The following is a 22,584-nucleotide window of genomic DNA, read 5'->3' on the forward strand; positions in this document are numbered from 1 at the left end:
TATGCCAGCACCATTTGTTGAAGATACTTTCTTTGTTCCATTGTATAGTTTTGGCTCCTTTGTCAAAAACCAGGTGTTCATATGTGCATGGATTAATGTCAGGGTCTTCAATTCGATTCCATTGGTCCGTATGTCTGTTTTTATACCAGTACCAAGCTGTTTTTATTACTATAGCTCTATAGTAGAGTTTGAGGTCCGGGATGGTGATGCCTCCAAGGGTTGCTTTATCGTATAGGATTCTTTTAGCTATCCTGGGTCTTTTGTTTTTCCATATAAAGTTGAGTATTTTTCTTTCCAAGTCTGTGAAGAATTGTGTTGGGATTTTGATGGGATTGCATTGAATCTGTAGATTGCTTTTGGTAAGATTGCCATTTTTACTATGTTAATCCTACCTATCCATGAGCATGGGAGATCCTTCCATTTTCTGATATCTTCTTCAATTTCTTTCTTTAGAGATTTAAAGTTCTTATCAAAAAGGTCTTTCACTTGTTTAGTTAGTGTTATCCCAAGGTATTTTATATTATTTGTGGCTATTGTAAAGGGTGATGTTTCTCTGACTTCTTTCTCAGCCCTTTTATCATTTGTGTATAGGAGGGCTACTGATTTTTTTGAGTTGATCTTGTATCCTGCCACTTTACTGAAGGAGTTTATCAGCTGTAGAAGTTCCCTGGTAGAGTTTTTGGGGTCACTTATGTATACTATCATATCATCTGCAAATAGTGAAAGTTTGACTTCTTCCTTGCCAATTTGTATCCCTTTGATCTCCTTTTGTTGTCTTATTGCTCTAGCTAGAACTTCTAGTACTATATTGAATAAATATGGGGAGAGTGGACAGCCTTGTCTTGTTCCTGAATTTAGTGGTATCGCTTTGAGTTTCTCTCCATTTAATTTGATGTTTGCTGTTGGCTTGCTATAAATTGCTTTTATTATGTTTAGAAATGTTCCTTGTATTCCTATTCTTTCTAAGACCTTTATCATGAAGGGGTGTTGGATTTGTCAAAGGCTTTTTCAGCATCTAAGGAGATGATCATGTGGTTTTTTTCTTTCAGTTTGTTTATATGGTGTATTACATTGACTGATTTCCGTATGTTGAACCATCCTTGCATCCCTGGGATGAATCCTACTTGGTCGTGATGGATGATTGTTTTGATGTATTCTTGGATTCGGTTTGCCAATATTTTGTTGAGTATTTTTGCATCAATGTTCATGAGGGAGATTGGTCTGTAGTTCTCTTTCTTTGTTGCATCTTTGTGTGGTTTGGGTATCAGGGTAATTGTAGCCTCATAAAAAGAGTTTGGTAGTGTTCCTTCTGTTTCTATTGTGTGGAACACTTTGAAGAGGATTGGTATTAGTTCTACTTTGAAAGTCTGGTAGAATTCTGCACTGAAACCATCTGGTCCTGGGCTTTTTTTAGTTGGGAGACTTTTGATGACTGTTTCTATTTCTATAGGGGTTATTGGTCTATTTAAATGGTTTATCTGGTCTTGATTTAATTTTGGTATTTGGTATTTATCCAGAAAATTGTCCATTTCTTCCTGGTTTTCCATTTTTGTGGAGTACAGGTTTTTGAAGTATGATCTGATGATTCTCTGGATTTCCTCATTGTCTGTTGTTATGTCTCCCTTTTCATTTCTGATTTTGTGAATTTGGGTGCTCTCTCTTTGCCTTTTGGTTAATTTGGCTAGTGGTTTGTCTATCTTGTTGATTTTTTCAAAGAACCAACTCTTTGTTTCATTGATTTTTTGTATTGTTCTCTTGTTTTCTATTTCGTTGATTTCAGCCCTCAATTTGATTATTTCCTGGCGTCTATTTCTCCTGGGTGAGTTTGTTTCTTTTTGTTCTAGAGCTTTCAGTTGTGCTGTTAATTCATTGGTATGGGATTGCTCCATCTTCTTTATGTGTGCATTTAGAGCTATGAATTTTCCTCTTAGCACTGCTTTCATAGTGTCCCATAAGTTTGGGTATGTTGTACTTTCATTTTCATTGAATTCTAGGAACTCTTTAATTTCTGTCTTTATTTCTTCCTTGACCCATTGATGTTTCAGGTGGGCATTATTCAGTTTCCATGAGTTGTGGGTTTTCTATAATTTTTGTTGTTATTGAGTTCTAACTTTAAGGCATGGTGGTCTGATAAGATACAGGAGGTTATTCCAATTTTTTTGTATCTGTTGAGATTTGTTTTGTGTCCAAGCATGTGGTCAATTTTTGAGAAGGTTCCATGGGGTGCTGAGAAGAAGGTATATTCTTTTGTGTTAGGATGGAATATTCTGTAGATATCTATTAGGTCCATTTGAGTCATAACATCTGTTAGGTCCTTTATTTCTTTGTTAAGTTTCAGTCTGGTAGATCTATCTTTTGGTGAGAGTGGTGTGTTAAAATCTCCCACTACTAATGTGTGGGGTTTGATGTGCGTTTTAAACTTTAGTAGTGTTTCTTTTATGAATGTGGGTGCTTTTGTATTTGGAGCATAAATGTTTAGAATCGAGACTTCATCTTGGTGGATTTTTCCCGTGATGAATATGTAATGTCCATCCTGGTCTCTTTTGATTGATTTTAGTTTGAAGTCTATTTTATTAGATATTAGGATAGCTACACCAGCTTGTTTCTTAGGTCCATTTGCTTGGAAAACCTTTTCCCAGCCCTTTACTCGGAGGTAGTGTCTGTCTTTGGAGTTAAGGTGTGTTTCTTGTATGCAGCATATGGATGGGTCCTGTTTTCTTATCCATTCTGTTAGCCTGTGTCTTTTTATAGGTGAGTTGAGACCATTGATATTGATGGATATTAATGACCAGTGATTGTTAATTCCTGTTATTTTTTTGGTTGTGTTGTGTTGTTCTTCTGTGGTGTATGTTGGTGTAGGATTATCTATTGCTTGATTTTTCATGGATGTGTTTAGCTTCTTTGGGTTGAATTTTCCCTTCTAGTGCTTTCTGTAGGGCTGGGTTTGTGGACAGGTATTGATTAAATCTGTTTTTATCCTGGAATATTTTGTTTACTCCGCCTATGGTGATTGAGAGTTTTGCTGGGTATAATAGTCTGGGTTGGCATCCGTGGTCTCTTAGTGTCTGCATGAGGTTTGTCCATGATCTTCTAGCTTTCATAGTCTCTATTGAGTAGTCTGGTGTTATTCTGATGGGTTTGCCTTTATATGTTACTTGGTCCTTTTCCTTTGCAGCTCTTAATATTTTTTCTTTATTCTGTGTGTTTAGTGTTTTGATTATTATGTGGCGAGGGGACTTTTTTTTTGGATCCAGCCTATTCGGTGTTCTGTAAGCTTCTTGTATCTTCATAGGTATTTCTTTCTTTAGGTTAGGAAAGTTTTCTTCTATGATTTTGTTGAATATATTTTCTGTGCCTTTGAGTTGGTATTCTTCTCCTTCTTCTATCCCTATTATTCTTAGGTTTGGTCTTTTCATGGTGTCCCAAATTTCCTGGACGTTTTGTGTTAGGACTTTTTTGTCTTTATTGTTTTCTTTGACTGACGAATCTATTTTCTCTATCGTGTCTTCAGCGTCAGAGATTCTCTGTTCCATCTCTTGCAATCGGTTGGTTATGCTTGTTTCTGTAGTTCCTGTTCGTTTTGTCAGGATTTCTATTTCCAGCATTCCCTCAGCATGTGTTTTCTTTATTGTCTCAAATTCATTTTTCAGATCTTGGAATGTTTCTTTCATCTGTTTAATTGCTTTTTCTTGGCTTGATTTGATTTCTTCCATTTTTTGTTCGTTTTTTCTTCCATTTCTTTAAGGGAGTTTTTTATTTCTCTTTAATGGAGTTTTTCATTTCCTCTTTAAGGGAAGTTTTTATTTCCTCTTTAAGGGAGTTTTTTATTTCCTCTTTAAGGAAAGTTTTTATTTCCTCTTTAAGGTAGTTTTTCAATTCCTCTTTAAGGAAAGTTTTTATTTCCTCATTGAGGGAATGTTTTATTTCTTCTTTAAGGGCCTCTATCATCTTCTTAATGTCATTTTTAGGGTTGATTTCTTCTGTTTCTTCTGTCATGGTATGTTTAGGTCTTGCAGGTGTAGAATCACTAGGTTCTGATGTTGCCATATAGGTCTTTATGTTGTTGCCTGTATTTTTGCACTGGCGTCTATTCATCTCTTCCTCTGTGAGGTGCAGGTGGTGTCTGTGTCTGAGAGTGCCTCTCTTGTTCTAATTTTTAGTTTTGGTTTAGTAGTGGTTCTTGGTTAAATTGGTGCTATTGGGCTATTTCTTCAGGGACAGCTGATTTCGATCGGTGAATTATATACTTATGATTCTGGTGATCTGGTTTGGTGTCTGGGTAGCGCCTTCTTCTGTGTTCCCAGGTCACGTTTTCTTCATTTGTCAACTCCTCAGATGATCTTGTTTCTTCAGACTTTAAACTGTAGGCATCTGAATCCTCTCCCAGATGGGTTTCAGCTGAGCAGGGTAGTCTCACCAACACCTCCAAGTTGTTGGGTTTCACAGGATCAGCAGCTGGGCCCTGGGTTGTCCTCAGACGGAGTGTTCAGATTCGTTCTGGTTCTGACCCACCGATATAGCTTCTTCCCCAGATGTTGGGGTTAGGGGCGTCCCTGTTCCAAGCTGTGTCTGCTTGTCTCCGTCCCTGGGCCTGTTTACTTTTGCAGTCCGCCGCCGGGCCTGTATGTCCCTGTCAGCTGCCGCTGGGTCTGTCTGCCTCTGGAGGCCGCCACCGGGTCTGAATGTCTCTGCAGGCTGCAGCCGGGACTGAATGTCCCTGTCGGCCTTTGCCGCCGGGCCCGTTTACCTCAGCTGGCCGCTGCTGGGCCCGTCTACCTCCACAGGCCGCATTGCTTGTCTTTAAAAATAGAAAATTAGCTGTTGTGTTCTGCACTGAGCAATTTTTGAAAGCTTTCCATGTGTTTTTAAAAATGATTTCTTTTGCTTTTTGTGATTTTTAATAAAATTACATCATTATCCCCTTCCCTTTCCTCCCTCCAAAGTCTCTCATATATTCCTCTTTGCTTTCTTTCACACTTATGGCCTCTTTTCTCAGTAATTGTTGCTACATATATGTGTATAAACATATAGATTCTAAATACATAAACACAACCTACTCAGTCTGTATCACCTTGCTTATATGATTATATTCAGGGCTGACCATTTGGTATTGGATAGTGAATTGGTGTGGTTTTCCCTGGGGAAGACTTTTTTTTTTTTAAAGATTTATTTATTATGTATACAGTGTTCTGACTGCAGGCCAGAAGAGGCACCAGATTCATTACAGATGGTTGTGAGCACCATGTGGTTGCTGGGAATTGAACTCAGGACCTCTGGAAGAGCAGTCAGTGCTCTTAACCTCTGAGCCATCTTTCCAGCCCTCCTGGGGAAGACTTATTTCTCCTGCTCTCAGCTTTCCTTAGTTTCCTGTAGTTCTTTGAGTAGGCTTGAGGTCACGTGGGCTTTTTTTCATCCATGTTAGCAAGTCTGTTGTTTTTTTCTTTGTTCAGCGCCTTTTTAGGCAGTTATGTTGGTGAGACTTTATGGTGTAGCTTTTTGCATTTCTAGGAAACACAATTTCAAAGCAAATTCCCTATTCCTCTGGCTCTTACAATTTATTCTACCCAGCCCCTTCTGCAATGATTCCTGAGCCTTAGGTGAGGGAGTTGTTTTGTAGAGGCATTCATTAGGACTGGACTCCACAATTCTGCATTTTGATGGGTTGTGGTTTTCTGTAATGGTTTCTATCTGTTGCAAAGAGAAGTTTCTTTGAAGGATAAGAACAAGTACTTATAATTTAGTTAGGGATTATGATGGTTGAGTAATTTCAGTACTTTTATTATCAGAGAAAAGTATGCTAGTTATTTAAACCTGTTTAAGAAATCTCTCCAAAACTTACATTAAAACAGTTGAAATATATTCTTGCCCAGTTTGTGGGAGGGGATTCAGGGCCTAGTTTAGCTGGGCACCTCTGGTTCAGAGTCTGTCATAGGCTGCCATCACAGGATCCTTTGGGACTTTGATCTCATTTGCAAGTTCAGCTTTTGAAGGATGTCTCTTTTACCAGGGCAGTTCCCAGCATACTAGCAGTCTTCTCTCACAATAAGTGAGCAAGAAAAGGTAGTTTAAGACACTCTTAATCTTAGAATTGAGAACTCAGTGGCTTTTGATACATTCTAGAAACACAAAATAAGCTCTAGAAAAAAGTGTCAGAAAATCTAGCCCATACTGAAGGGAGGAGGGTGTTAGGTGAGCACATCCAAGAAGCTGCCTACCATGGTAGGAACAGCTACTTTTCCTAACTTGAAAAAATATTTATTTTTTTGGATATGGATGTTTTGGCTGCATGTATGTCCGAGTACCTACCATGTGTGTGCCTGGTGCTCATGGAGGTGAGAAGAAGGTGTGGAATCACTTGGAACTGGAGTAAACAGATGGTTTTGAATTGCCATGTGGGTGCTGGGAATTAACCCGGGTCCTCTGGAAGAACATCCAGTGCTTTTTTTTTTTTTTAAATTTTATTTATTCTTTGTGTCTTTCATATCATGCCTCCTGATCCACCCATCTCTTCCCATCCCCAAGTAAAATTTGAGAGGAAAAAAAGAAAAGGAAGGAGGGCAAAATTTTGTCATGGAAAGCTGATGTGTGACACAGTGAGTCACACAGTGATGAGCAGGGGGCGGGGCTAATTCTCCAGCTTTCACATCTTCAGGATCAGTTTCCCACACCTACACTGTGCTGCCCAGGCGAGGTGTAGGGGACCACTCGCCGAGTGTTGCAGGTGGTGGGGCGTCAGGGACAGCTCTGGACCTGAACCTCAGGGCCAGCTCTTCCACCTGCCTGTGGTGTTGATGGGGCGCATCTCTTCCCTGCCTAGAGACAGGGTAACAACTTGTGGCAGTGGAGCTGTGACTTGCGTAGTCTATTACAGCTGCTGCTCTCATTGCCCTGTGTTTTTTTTTTGTTTTTTTTTTTTTTTTTTGTTCTTGTTGTTATATACGTAGTCTATTACAGCTGCTGCTCTCATTGCCCCTGTGTTATATTAGTGGATGGATTTCCTGAGCACAGGAGACAAGCTGTAGACCCCGGAGTGAATGACTTACTAGGAGATAGAATCTTAACTTCATCCTTGTCAGGGTTAGTACTTTAGAATGAGATTAGAGAAAAACTAGTTTGGTTAGAGTAGGCCGTGTGGTGGCAATTCATTACCTTAAAATTTGAAGGACATATGGCTGGGAATATTGCTTAGTGGTTTGGTTCTTGCCTGGTATGTATGAGGCCCTGAGTTCTATCCTAGCATTACATATGCACATGTGAGTGCACACACACACACACACACACACACACACACAGACACACACACACACGAAATAAAAGAAAAAATAGAATAATTCTTAATATGTGACTAGTGTTGAAGAAATAATGCAAGTGACAAGTGCACCTTCTTTTTTATTTTATTTTATTAAATTTCTAAATTTATTTTACATACCAACCACAGTTTCCCCTCCCTCCTCTCATCCCTTTCCCTCTCCCAACCTCTTTTCTACCCCAACTCCCCATCCACTTCCTCAGAAAGGGCAGGGCTCCCATAGGAGTCAACAAAGCATGGCATACCAAGTTGAGGCAGGACCAAGCTCCTCTCTCCTGTATCAAGGCTGACTGCCATGCTTAAAAAATAACTACTCATATTTCTAGTGAAGACATGCAGCAAGGTAGCCATTGGAGAGAGCAGGAACAGGCTAGAGCGCCTCAGGTGACTGATTTAGGAATTGCTAGTATCTGAGCTGTTTGTGACTCCCTGGAAGATCAGTCTATTGATACGACTAAACATTCATTTCAAATGAGCATTCTATCCCCCGGGGCAGCAAGGACATTTCACACACACACACACACACACACACACACACACACACACACACACACACACAATCACCCATTGTTTTTGGTGTAGTTGAGGCTTCAGATAACAGTTCTGGCAAACATTAGTATAAACAAAAAACCTAAAACAAAAATATTAAGTTATCTAGAGAGTTTTGTAATTTGAAATGCCCTGAAGTTGGGCCTCAGACTTGCAGTGTAGCGGGGATAGCCTCAAACTTCTGACCCTCTTGCCTGCTCCTGAGTGCTGGGATAGGCATTGTGGATCTGGTTTATATAGTGTGGGAGATGGAATGCAGGGGTCTCCTGCATGCTAGCAAGCACCCTACTGAGTTAAATTCTTAGCCAAAGGTCCTTGTTTGCTCTGAAGAAGAGTAAAACAGAAGACGGTGCCATTGAATGAATTCCCCTTGAACAACATTTAGAATGTACTTTTATCAAATACTGAAAGTATTGGAAGTGATAGAAAGAATTGGTCTGCTAGGAAATAGAAGTCCAGGGTTTTTATACCTCCTAGTTTTATCACATACTGATACGTATCTTTTTTTTTTTTTTTTTTTTTTTTTTTTTTTTTTTGAGACTGGGTCTTGCTAAGTAGTCCTAGCTGACTTGCAACTGCTATGTAGACCAGACTGGCCTCAAACTCACAGAGCTCCACCAGCCTTTCCTGAGATTAAAGGTGTGCACCACCACACCCAGCTTCTGATGCATGACTCGGAACCACTATTACTGGTGGCAACTGTATCACCTTCCCTCCCCACTGTGGGCAGGTTAACAGTACCCGCCTACCTCAGTGGCTCTAGGGATCAAATAGGATCGTTATAAATGTACCTGTAAACCTCCTAGTGCCTTGAAAAGTTAGCCTATGCATCTTCCTGGTGTTATTCCTAAGATGTTGTTCCTGGTGAAATTATAGCAACTCGGCCTTCTCATATAGAATTGTTGAATATTAAAATGAAGTCTGTTAACGCCCTATTTATAACATTTGAGAACACTGATGAAACAGAGCCAAGCAAGTTAATTTTCCTGTTCAGAAAATATAATATCAGTGTATAAGGTCAGAAATGTTACCAGACATAGTTCTAAGTCATGATATATATTCCAGAGGACTGAGTGCCTAATATTTGCCTTTATCCATTATATGCTTCTTCCTTCAACATAGAAAAGACAGGGATTTCTGTTCCTGTGTTGGGCACATGCCTGCTGCACTTGTGCTAGTCCTTTTCAGGCAGCCGTCACCCCTAGCTGGACCTTCAGATGACTGCCTTAGATCTCACTGAGAGAATGTCTTCGTCTCCTGAGTCATACTGTGAGGCCGGGGCTTGTTAAATATATTTTCAGAAGTTTTCTTTCAGGTGAAATGTTATTCTATCTTACTTAATTTGTAACAAGCTGGAGTAAATTAAAAGTGTGAGTTTCTTTTTCTCCTAGGTATTTGATGCCGGAGACTACTCCCTGTTATGTTCAGGTCCTAGTGAAAATGGACAGACGTGGACTGGAGGGGACTTTGTATCTGCAGACAAAGTCATCATTTGGACTGAAAATGGACAGAGTTACATTTACAAACTCCCTGCCAGGTATGAAACAGATATGTTTAGTCAAATGTAAAGAATTCAGAATTTGAGCTATAACTCTAAAGTATTAACATTTATATAGTGTAAATATTTAACTTCAGAATGTCTTAAGGTCTGTATATAATCCCAATTTAACTTCTAGGCATAAAAGAACAGATGGATTTTTTACATTTATTTATTTACTGTATGCATGTGTGTGCATGTGTGCATGCATATACCACTGGGTATGTGTGCAGGTCAGAGAACAACTCATGAGCACCAGTTCTTTCCTTCCATCATGTAGGTTCCAAGGAGCAAAGGCAGGTTGTCAGGCTTGCCAGAAAGTTCTCTTACCTGTGAAACATCTCAGGAGCCCTCAAAGAATTTTTTTAAAGATATTTAATTCCTACTTACATTAATTTAAACTTAAAATCCCATTTTTGTCCATTGTAGCAAATCCTTGGAATAAAATATTTCATATAACTTATTATACATACATACATAAATACACACATACACACACATATATGGAGAGAGAGAGAAAGAGAGAGAGAGAAAGACAGACAGACAGACAGACAGAGACAGACAGGGTCTCAGTATGTTGTTCTGGCTGTTCTAGAACTCACTATATAGACCAGGCTGGCCTTGAACACACAGATCTACCTGCCTCTGCCTCCAAAGGTTGGGATTAAAGGCATGCGCCACCATGCCTGGCCCTCATATCAGGATTTTAACTATGTCCTTACTTTGCTATTTCAGTTGCCTTCCAGCTAGTGATTCATTCCGCAGTGATGTGGGAAAAGCAGTTGAAAATTTAATTCCTCCTGTGCAACATAGCATCTTGGATCAAAAAGATAAAGAGGTAAAGTTCTTCAGGTATCATTTATAATTGATGGTTACGTTGATGGTGTCTAGGCATTTGAAAAAGTCAATAAAATCTAGCAGGGTGTTAGATTTTGCAAAAATTTTGATATGGTCAGTTATAAGCACATTTCAAAATTTGCAGATTTTAAAAATATATAATATAGCTATTAAATAGGACCTGATTTATCCAAGAAGATAAGTGATCTTATCTTGATTATGTATTGGATATATAAATTTTTTTATAAATATGATTTATCAAATCATATTTTTTAATTTTTTGTATAAAATTCATATTGACAGTTAAAACAGTGAATTTTTTTTTTTAATAAAATTCATACTGACAGTTAAAACAGTAAAGATAGTTTCTGGAGGACAAGGGTAATTGTGTGCTAATGCTGACTAATGCTGTTTGTTACTTCAGTCACACATTGTACTCTCTCTCCGAAATCAAGTAGTGATTCAAACAAATGGATATTAAAATGAAAGTTGAGTATTTTTCTGTATTATAGAAACTTACTGTGTTTTTAAAAAGCCTTTGTACTGTCTGTTTACATTTGAAATGCAGAGGCTGGAGCCATGGCTCAGGGGTTAAGAGCATTTGTTGCTCTTCCAAGAGGACCTGGGTTCAATTTCCAGCATCCACATGGTGGCTCCCAATTGAAATAACTTGTTCTAGGGGAACCAGTACCCTTTTCCAGTCTCTGTGGCAGCAGGCAGAAGACTCATACACATAAAGAAATTGAAGTGCAGTAACACTTGTATTGGGTTTTCCGCTCTGGTCTCTGGGGTTAGTAAGAAATAACTGCGGTGGAGAGGAAGACTTTCCATACTTTATTCTGGTTCCAGTTCAATCATTCTGAACCTTAGGTCCCGCCCATCAGGGGAGAATGAGGATAAGAAGGAGGGAATGGAATTGTTTCCATGAATATTTTGAATATAGAATTTGTCCATCTAGGTATATTTTAAAATTCTGTATAAATTCTTTGCTCTCTACTTTCTTCAACTTGCTACTGTCCAGCTCAGCCAGTCCTTTCCAGCTAAACTAAGTGATAGTGGTGTGTTTGAAAAAACCTGAATTAATAAAACAAAATATAACATACCGTGTTCATCACATACCTTGTTGCCATGACAAAGTACTTAACAAAAGTAAGGTAAGGAAAGAAGTGTTTGCTTTGCTTTGAGGGTGCAGTTCGTCATGATGGGGACATCTTAGTGAGAGTAGCATAAGGCAACTGATTACATTGCTTCTGTAACCGGAAGTGCTGGTGCTCAGCTTGTCCTGTTTTATGCACTCCTGAGCCAGCCCGTGGTGCTGACCACATTCAGGATAGGTCTTCTCACTTCAGCTAACCAAATCTAGAAGATTCTTTGCACGTGTTCAGAGGCCCCCATCTTTTCTGACTCTAGATCCTGTCAGGTTGATAATCATTAACCATCATATAATTTTTCTTTAAATCTAAGCTCTCTAGTCTGTGCTAGCGTATTTTAAATTGAAATGTATGTCTGACATGGTGAGAGACACTGATCCATTGAAATGTGATAGTGGTGACGATGGCTGCTAGAGCAGCTCCCTATTCACTGCAGTTCTTAATTAAAATCATCAGAATTTAAGTAAAGCTAAATACTTCACTGTGCTTAATATTGCTACTTTCTAGAGGCCGGTACTTTTTATGATGCAACCAAATACTGTAACTAGATTTTTGTTAGTTATAATTTTTGAAACTGAATTTTATTTATTATAATTTTATGGTAAAATTGTTAGTTTGTTATTTAGTTATGTAAATGTGGCTAATTAAATGCTATAAACTATTCTTATTTTTAAAATGGGTAGGCTGGAGAGATAGCTAAGCTTTTAAGAGCACTGGCTGCTCTTCCAGAGGACCCAGGCTTGATTTCCACCACCCACATGGTATCTCACAACCATCTGTAACCCCAGTTCCAAGGATCTGGTACCTTTTTATGGACTCCATGTACAGGTACTCACATGGTGCACAGAAATGCTGTTATTCTTTATGACTTATCAGTGGGGAAGAAAGGTAGGACCAGTGAATTCTTTTCTTTTAGTGATACATTTTATTTTAATATTTATTTATTTAGAATTTTATACATGAGTATTTTATTGACACCATTTCCTCTCATGTTTTCCCACCTCCAGCTTCCCTCATGTTCCTTTTGCTCCTTCTCAACTTCATGACTTCCTCTTCTTTACGTATCATTGTTACACATATATGCGTATATAGATACAGTCTGCCAAGTCCATTCTTGTTGCTTATGTGGAGAACTCTTTTATTTTTGATCTTTTAAGTAGAGACTTTTTTTGGTTAGGAATGATTTCTATATTAATTATTTAAGAACAAGTAAGTAAATTACCCTGTGATTGGTAACCAGTTTTTATGAAGTTGAACAAAAGACTATAAAGACTAGTTTAGAGAAAAGCTATAAATATAGTTTTTTATTCCTTTAGTGTTTATGCTGTACCACAGTTGACCTAAATATTAATGCTATTAAATAACATGCAAATATATTGAATGATCATGCTGTAAACACTTTTAGAATTGGGGTATGGATCAAAGCATCAAACATCTTTATCTGAATGCACATTAATCTATACAATATTTGAATACAATACAGACACTTGACTTTTTGTTTTGTTTTGTTTTTGGCAGTTGGTCATTTGTCCTCCTGTTACTCGGTTCTTCTATGGATGCAAAGAATATTTGCATAAGCTATTAATTCAGGGCGACTCTTCTGGAAGGTTAAATATTTGGAACATATCAGACATAGCTGATAAACAGGAAGGCGATGAAGGTAATAGTAATCCTGTGCATAAAGTCCATCATTCTTTTATCATAACATTTTGAATCATAACAAAATTGAAAATATTTATTATTTTCCTCTAAGAATTATATTTGATGAAAGTAACTTTTGGTACATTACTGAATCAGTCAATATTATTTATTTAATTTTTTAAAATATAAATATATTTATTTTATATGGCACCCAATCTCTACAGGTCTAAAAATGACAACTTGTATTAGTTTGCAAGAAGCATTTGACAAACTGAGGCCTTGTCCTGCTGGAATCATAGATCAGTTAAGTGTGATTCCCAACAGCAATGAACCTCTTAAGGTGACTGCGAGTGTCTACATACCAGCACACGGACGACTTGTTTGTGGCCGGGAAGATGGAAGCATAATTATTGTACCTGCCACCCAGACAGCCATAGTTCAGCTACTGCAAGGAGAACACATGCTCAGAAGAGGTATGCTGAAGATGTACCTCTGTCCACTGTGTTTTGAGGACTCTGTAACCCTGATGTGGAGAGTATCTCTATCTGTACTTTAAGAAATAAAACCCATTGGTATAGTTGTTTAATGTGCATTTGATAAATTATTAAATATCTGTTATTGGAATAAATGATATGAATAGCTATAAATAAGAAAGTGAATAGTTTTTATCTCCTTGTCATGTATTAATAGTTTTCATAAATCATTAGCTAGTTGAATTATTATTATTAAATAGCTATAATATCAGCAATATTCATAATCTTCTAGAATAGTGCTGTTGACATAATGTAATTTTCTTATAGCAGTATGAAAAATAAAACACGGGGAATCAACTATTATATGTTATAGCCAATATAGCAACACTATTTTCATTTCTATTTGTAATAAATATAGAAATTATATTGAAATATTTTACATTATTTCTTTTTGTACTAATTCTTTAAAATATCATGACAGTTTGACATGTATAGCACATTTGCACATAGACTAGCTCTATTTTAAGGGCCTTGGGTAAGTTAGTCTTGGGTAAATAGTAGCTACTGAGCTTCACAGAGCAGTCCTAGAAGTAAAGTTATAGCTCTCCGAAATTTCTGTGTGCTGGTTGAAGTGTTATGAAGACTCTAATCTCCCAATTTCGAATCCCTGACCCCCTTCACAGGTTGGCCCCCTCACAGAACGCTCGTGGCCATCGGAGCAAAGTCACATGTTTGCTGTATCCTCATCAGGTCTCAACTCGCTACGACCAAAGATACCTGATATCTGGAGGTGTGGATTTTTCCGTCATAATTTGGGACATATTTTCTGGAGAAATGAAACATATCTTCTGTGTTCATGGTGGTGAGATCACGCAGCTTCTGGTCCCACCTGAAAACTGTAGTGTAAGTTCCTTTATCTCAGATGATTTCTCTATGGTAGTGGGGCTTTGCTGCTATCAGGCATGTAAATGGAGTCCACAGTGAGTTAATGGAAATAACAAGAGTCAACAAAACTTTCTTATATGATATGTCTCTAGTAGCAGTTTGAAACATGCTTATTGAGTGAACTGGCAAATTTTGTTTCAGAGCAATTTAAAAATCCTCAAAGATATTCTCTAATACCAGTCATTTTGAGCCCATCTAATCAAAATGACAGTGAGCCTGCACTTGGTAGCAGCAATGTCTTTAGGAACTTACGCATGTAGTTTATTTAAATTGTGATTATGACGGGGAAAAGGAAACATCGGTGAGATAAAGAACTAAACGAAGTCTTCATCGTTTTCAAGCTTAGGTAGGGATGAAGTATTCAGAGGTCCTGCTTTGCCAGATAGACTGATGCCCTAACGGCCACAAGGTCTGAAGGCACGCTCTCCTCTTTCCTCACTCAGTCACTTGTCTCGGGAGACAATTAAGATGCATTTATTTTCCTGTTACCTGTTTTTTTTTAAAAGTTATTCTTTCTTTCCTTACTTTAGTTTGAACTATATTGTTTTGAAATCTTTTTCCAAAAATCTGAACTCAGGTCCTCAGGATTGTGGAGCATTGCTCTTGCTCACTGAGCCATCCGGCCCTTTCGAATGCTCTCCTTTAACGTTACTCAGCTATAGTTTCAGTTTCATTTTATTTTGACAACTGGGAAATCTAAACAGTACAGAAGGAATAACAATAGACTGTTTCCCAGATTTGAACAGTTGTCCAAGGTTGACCTGGGTGAGTTATTGACTTCTAAAATCTAGGTGAAGGGAATGAAAGGGTGCTCTAGGTGTCTGTGGAATCTGAGGGAGAGGGCTGGGGAGAGGATGGCAGCTGTTACTACCCAGTGCCGCAGCTGAAGATGGCTCCTAGCCCTCTCCCATTAGGGCTGTGGGTCACATGAGAATGTTCTGACACCTTCCCCTACCAGCTTGCTTTGCCTCCTCTGCTACTCAGTGACTTCTTTTTGCTGTAAAGTCTAGCATTCATACTTACCAAGACTTGAAACTTTTTTTTTCTCACATAGGTTATCAATAGTGAAAGGAACTAGATTTTGGAAAAAAAATTTAAAAGAATAAAAGAATTCTAAAGTATTAGGAGTGCTTTATAAGACATTTCCCTTAAGAACGTAGATGGACAGCATTGGTAGCAATGTAAAGCTAGAAGTCTAACAGCATGAGTAACCCAGCAGAGTATTTCCTGCTTGAGGGCAGTAGATACCTTTGCATGCACTTCCTTCATTTCCTCAGCTGGTTTTCAGTTGAAGAGTGTTTCTGTCCATGGTAGTCTGATGCACTTTTACTTAATCCATGCTGCCCATTTGGATAATCCAGATACATGCACAGGGAGTACATGAGTGAAAATTGAAGTGGAAGATAAATACCAAGTTTAGATTCCAGTTTGCTTTTGGAAGTAAAGGGAGATAGAAAGTATGGAGTGGAACAGAGGATGTAGCTTTGTAGATTTTATTTGTGGTTGGTAAATATGAACCTAATATTTATTTCTCATTTATATTGATGATTAAATTGTCAGAGCTGCTTTTTTTGTTAGTAGATCTATTTAGAGCAGAATATTTGGAAAACTATTAATAAATAATTAACACCACTATTATACTTCTGCAAGTAGACATTAAATTCTTTAATGTGTTAGCTAAAGAACTTTTTAAAACTGTACTACTTGTTATGGAACTTCCATTGTCATGATCTTTAAAATGGTCCAGAAGGGGGCAGTGTGGTTTTGTGAAAGCAGTAGTGAAGGCACGAGTGTGATCATTGGTGATTGTGCCTTCATTTGACAAGGCTGATTTCTGTTTCCTAGGTGCAGGTTTGACATTCTGTATAGCTTTACGACTAAGTGGATATTAGTTTGACAAATGTTCACAGCCAGGAAGAGCAGTTAACAAATTAGGTTTTCTCTTTATTTTATTTATTTCTAATTTTTAAAAATTTATATGTGAATCTTTTATTTACATCATATCTTCCCTTTCCCCCCTGAAACTCTTCCTACATTCCCCAGTCCTTTTTCAAATTCATGACTTCCTCTTTCTAAATTATTATGCACACATAGACACGTGCACACACACCCCTGCCTTATGCAATCTACTTACTTAGTGTGGGTTGGATGTACATGTGTTTAGGGCTGAGCACTTGGGATTATATAACCGATCAGGAGGCTTGTTCCTGGAAAATGGATTGCTTCTCTCTCAGCAGCCATTAATTGCCTGTAGGGTTTCCATTTGTGGGAGGACCTTGTGAGATTTGCCCTGTCGATATTGGCATGTCAGCTTGTGTTGTCATGATGCAGGTGTTAGTTAGGCAACTGTTGTGTCAAGATCTCTTGGATGTATTGTCCCCATCACATTAGAAGATACTGTTTACAACAGGCATCCTGGTCCTCTGCCTTTATAATATTTCTGCCTCCTCTTCTGCAGTCTTCCCCGAGCCTTAGGTTTCCTTTTTAATAATAATTTTTCTTTATTCTAAAGAAAGGACTGAACACTTTTTTCCTTAATTAGGATTTTTTTCTCACATTTTTGAGTCTGAGTTTTTGTTGTTAATTGAATTTGAATGTTATGTTTCAAAGCAATGCTTATAAACCCAGCCTTATATCTGAAGCAAGCAGAATAAACATTTTAGTATAAATTGAGCAAAAGTAGGAAGCAGAACTGTTACTGCCTATTAAAATGAAGTTTTCAGGGCAGTAGAGATGGCTTGATGATTAAGAGCATTTGTTGCTCTTTCAGAGGATCAGGTTTCAGTTCCCAGGACCCACGTGGTAGTTCACAACCAGCTCTAATTTCAGTTTCTGGGGTTCTGATGCCTTCTTCTGGCTTCATTGATCAAACTCCACATGCACCTGGTATATATACATACGCACAGGCAAAACACTCATAGATGTAAATAACTTGTAAAAATGTAATTATCCATAATGTCCTTTTTTCCTCTTTATGCTTAATTCATTATATTTTGAGACTGTTTTCATACCGTCAGTGAAATTAAACATTTAAAAATTAAATAAATAATTCTGGAGAGAGCATAATGGAGGGCAGGAAGGAAAGTGATGCTTCTGTCTGACTCCCAGCCCAGTGTGGCCAGTGGGAGTCCCTTGCAGAAAGTGTTTCTGGGGATCTGCAGCTAACACAAAGGGGTTGGGGGAGATCTATCTGTTAGAAGGGAAGACTGGGGAGGTTGGTGAGAAAGAGTTAATATAAATACTCTAAAGAAGGGTGGCCTCTTTGTCTTTATTTATGTGTCTCCCCCACCCCTTTTTTTGAGAAAGGGTCTCACTTGTAGCTCTGGCTGTTTTTGAACTCACTCTGTAGACTATGCTAGTCTTGAATTCACAGAGATCCTCCTGCCTCTGCCTCCTGAATGCTGGAATCATACTTGGCTTCCTATTCATCTTTCTGTGTCACTGCAAGACTGCTTCTAGTGATTTAAAAGGTAATTTTAATTTAATTTTACTGGTTTCCTCTTACATAAGAAGTAGTATAGCTAAGTAGTTTTGTAGGCTGAGAGTTTCTTTAGTTAGATTCTTAAGTTGGATTTTGTATACAAAAATAAATTACTGAAATTTCTATATAAAATTTGCATACAATATATCTTGATCATGCTTTTTCCTTCCCTCAACTTCTCCCAGATCTTTCTAACTTTATATTTTCTAACTTTCTCTTTCAAAAAAGGAGAAACCTCCCTAGCCTCCCAACTTTATGTTCTCTATCTCTTGCTTCATGAAACATTCACAAAAATACAAAAATTAAAATCAAAACCACACTGGGTATATCCAGCACACTGCAGGGCAGGCCCCAATCCTGAGAGTAGTTGACCAGCACAAAATAAATTTCATCAGTTTTTATGGAATTGTTTTGTCTTGACATTATTTTGTCATTAATTTTTCAAGGCATTTACATTGACATTGCCATATTTCCCTTCAAAAATTAGAAATAGGTTTGTCTAGCCACCATTGTACTTACAGAATTCTTCACCATCCTTTTCAGTTTTATAACTTCATTAATTTGGGGGGAGGCATATATGGAGAGTATGTAAGTAAAGCTCCTATCTTTATTTAGAAAGTCCAAAAGAATTAAGATAGAATAAATTGGACATTTTGGCTAGTTTATGTAGGTTTATGCTTTCTAATCTTTCCCTGTGCCGTCAGGGGTCCTACCAGGTCTTCTAGCTTGTTAGACAAGTTCTCTTCCATGGAGCTACATCCCTCTTCCCTGGGTTTTTAAGATCCATTCTCCTTATGCGTCTTAGGTTGGCCATGAAGTCCCTGAGCAGCCCAGGCCGCTCTGGAACCTGGGATCCTCTGCCTTTGGCTCCTGAGGACTGGGATTGTGGCCACCAAGCCTGGTTTTGTGTACTTTTTAATCTGTGGTCACATGCTACTGTATTTAAGATAAAATGTTATTTTTTCATGCTATATATTACTTATATATTCAAATTTTATAATGTACCCCAACTCTTAAGTAGTATTCTGAAAAAAATCAATATAATACTAAGGAGTTTTCAGTGAAGGTCCCCTTCATACTAATAAGAAAGATTCATTCTTCTGGCTGTGCAGATATTATACCAAGCATTTAAGTAATTTCTCTCTTTTTTTTTTAATTTATTTTGTATACAGCATGTATGACCAGAAGAGGGCACCGGATCTTGTTACAGACGGTTATGAGCCACCATGTGGTTGCTGGAAAACTGAACTCAGGACCTCTAGAAGAGCAGTCAGTGCTCTTAACCGCTGAGCCATCTCTCCAGCCCTGATTTCTCTATTTTTGTGAAAGTTTTTTATATCTTAAGCCAAAAGAAGATTCCAATTGGCATGAATCAATTTATCTATCTATTTATCATCTATCTATCTATCTATCTATCTATCTATCTATCTATCTATCATGAGTGTGTGTGTGTGTGTGTGTGTGTGTGTGTGTGTGTGTATTGGGGTGCACATGTACATCCTTTGGAGGCCAGGTTACTGTTCAATTGGATGGGATTTTTTTTTTTACTTGAGACAAGGATATAATTGTGGATAAGATATAATTCCTGTTTGATTATTTAATCTAGTAAGAGAGTCAGATTAGCAAGCAACAGTTATGATGCAGCATGAAAGCTTTTTTTTTCTCTCTCAAAGTACTTTGGGAATACAACAAATGAAGGGACTCCCAGGAAAGCAGGTTTGGGTAGTTCCTGGAGTCTTCCAAGAAAGACCATATCCACTGCACTGGGGCATCTTGGTTTTGTATGTATTTATAACATCATAAATGGTATACAAACAACTTCATTTTGCAGAATGCTACATGGAGGAGTTGGAGTACTTGAGTTTTCTCTAGCACTTGATGGATCTCTCTATAATAGATCAAATGCTTGGACTTAGGCATGAACTTGGTATAATGTGTAACAGCAGAGTTTGGAGAAAATGTTTTGTGTCTTGTGTAAGCTCACTGTATGAGAGCATTATAAAACACTTGATTTTATCCTACTTTGGAGGGATGATGGGAAGAAAAACCTTAAGATAATAAAATATGAAACCAGAGAAAGGTGAAATACTTAAAGCAGTCTAAAGAAAGACTAGACACACTACTAAAGTGAAATAGAGTGGGATGACAGTAAGTTAAAAAAGGGGTATGTGAGCCAGGCATGGTGTCCATGCCTGTAGTCCCAGCACTCAGGAGGCACAGGCAGGTAGATCTCTGGGTTCTAGGACTAGAGTGTCATCACACTCTGTTGTAAGGGGCACTTTAAAAAGATATACTCCGAGAGCTGAAAAGCTTGCTCAGTGGTTAAGAGGATCCAGGTTCAGTTCCCAGCACCCAAGTTATGATTCATAACCATCTGTAACTCTAGTTATGGGGCATGTGATGTCCTTCTTTGGGTTCTGTGGGCACCAGTCACAAATACTGTGCACATGCATACATGCAGACAAATCACGTATACATATGAAATAATTTTAAAAAAACCTAAAAACTCAACAAATAAACCATCTAATCTGGGTGTGATGGCCCATGCCTTTAATCCCTGAACTTGAGAAACCGAGCAGGGGAGTTCTGAGATAGGATTATGTGGAAAGGCCCTTCCTCAAAACTTGACTGTTGTGACTTGACTGAGTGGCTGGTGAGCCCTGTGTCTGACTGTCCGGGGTTACAGGCATGAGTCGCTGTCCCGGCTTTTGTATTGGTTCAGAGGATCTGAACTTAGGTCGTCGTGCTTGTGTAGCAAGCACCTTATTGTGCACCCACCTAGCTCAAGTGAAATGGACTTGTAAAAAGGTTTTAATTTATGTGTGCATTTTGCTTGCACATACCTCTGTACACCATGTGCTGGCCTGCTTCCCTCAGAGGTCAGAAGAAGATATTGCATTCCCCTGGAACTGGAGTTACAGACAGTTGTGAGCTGCCATGTAGGTGCTGGGAATTGAACCCAGGTCCTACTGGAAGAGCAACTAGTGCTCTTAGCCACTGAGCCATCTCTCCAGCCCCCAGGTAAAAGACTTAAAATTTTTCTTTCCTTTGATGTTGTGAATGTTGGATTTCCTCTTCAGGATATTAGTTTGAGTGCACAACTAAAATATTAAATTCATATGGTTTTTATTATTGGATTTTCTTCTGGTTTTTTGTTTTTCAAGACAGGATTTCTCTGTGTAACCCTAGTTGTCTTGGAACTCACTCTGTACAACAGGCTGACCTTGAACTCAGAGATCCGCCTCCCTCTGCCTCCCGAATGCTGGGATTAAAGATATATGCCACTACTGTTCAGCTGCCTTTCAGTTCTTTAATCTATAGATATTTTCAGTTTTATGTAATTTAGTTTATGTGGAGTTTTTCTTTTTGGTGTAGTTTCACAGTTTTGAAGCCTGGAATCCCCTCCCTGCTAAAAAGTTCAATAAAGCTTGAGTAAGGCAGTGATTGGATTAAATTAAAAACAAATAAGTGGGAATAGGATCTATCCCTGGTGCAGGAACTGGCTTTTTGGAGCCCATTACCTATGGTGGGACACCTTGCACAGCCTTGATGCAGGGAGAGGGGCTTGGACCCACCTCTACTGAATGTCCTGGGCTTTGCTGACTCCCCATGGGAGGCCTTACCTTTCTATAGGAGGGGTTGGGTGTGGGCTTGGGGTGAAGCCTGGGAGGGGGAGCAGAGGGAGGGATGAGAGGGGATCTGTAGTTAGTATGTAAAATGAATAAAAAGTTTCTTAATAAAATATAATGAAAAAAGAAAAAAGCTCATTCCTAATATAACATAGTTACTATATTATTTTTAAATGAATCTTCCTCTGGTATTGTCTGGATCTTGTATGGAATACTCATTTATTTACTGTTTCTGAATAAAGATGGAGAGTCTAACTACCCATCTTGTATCTTTATTGTAAATATATATATATTTATACTATATATTTATTTACACTAAAAAGTGTAAATACATATGAAAATATTAAAATATCTATTTAAGTATATATAAATTATTGGTTATTAATATATGTATAGTATTTAATATTGATATATAAATTATTGATAATATATGTGTAAATATATATTTAAGTATATATATTTACACTATACATTTAGTCTCTCTATAATATAACTATATATTTATCTATCTATCTATATATATATATATATGTATAGTAAGTAAAGGAGGATATTAAAATTATCCTTGGAGGTAATGTTATTCATGTAGTTGGTCAGTCAGTGTTTTGGTTGGCTCATATGATCTCATGAAATAGATAATGAAGAAACAGCTCCCTCTTTCTTTCAATAATGGTTCATTTCCGATATTGAAAAAAATTCTGTTTTGAGGTACTTTTGTGAAAGTATGGAAAAGAAATTAATATTTAATTTCATAGACTCTCCTTTTAGGTAGAATATTTAAAATGATAAATGACATCTTAAAGGCACATTTATGTTCCAAAGAGAGAGTTCTGGGAAGTAGAAGAGGTAATGAGTAAGAGACAAGTGGGATTGATTCATGAGTAAAAGAAGCTGATCACTTACAGCTTTCTAACGATGGGTATGTTTAAAAGGAGAGGCAGTTGAGTGGTCATATATTTCGAGGATATTTATACAAAGAGAAAATTACTGGGACAAATACAAGACTGCTCCTCAAACAATGCCATCAAAGGA

At 37.9% G+C, this 22,584-nt stretch overlaps 1 protein-coding gene across 1 annotated transcript in view; it reads left to right on the forward strand.

Annotated features, from left to right (window-relative positions):
* Window positions 1-22,584, forward strand: part of Wdr7 (WD repeat domain 7) — a 301,023-nt gene that overhangs the window by 25,630 nt on the left and 252,809 nt on the right. The window contains 6 exon segments of the mRNA XM_028857247.2: window positions 9,250-9,395; window positions 10,131-10,233; window positions 12,902-13,043; window positions 13,249-13,497; window positions 14,181-14,198; window positions 14,201-14,400. Of these exon segments, the coding sequence (XP_028713080.1) occupies window positions 9,250-9,395; window positions 10,131-10,233; window positions 12,902-13,043; window positions 13,249-13,497; window positions 14,181-14,198; window positions 14,201-14,400 (858 nt within the window).

This window comes from Peromyscus leucopus, chromosome 19 (genome assembly GCF_004664715.2).
Source record: "Peromyscus leucopus breed LL Stock chromosome 19, UCI_PerLeu_2.1, whole genome shotgun sequence".
NCBI classification, from domain to species: domain Eukaryota; kingdom Metazoa; phylum Chordata; class Mammalia; order Rodentia; family Cricetidae; genus Peromyscus; species Peromyscus leucopus.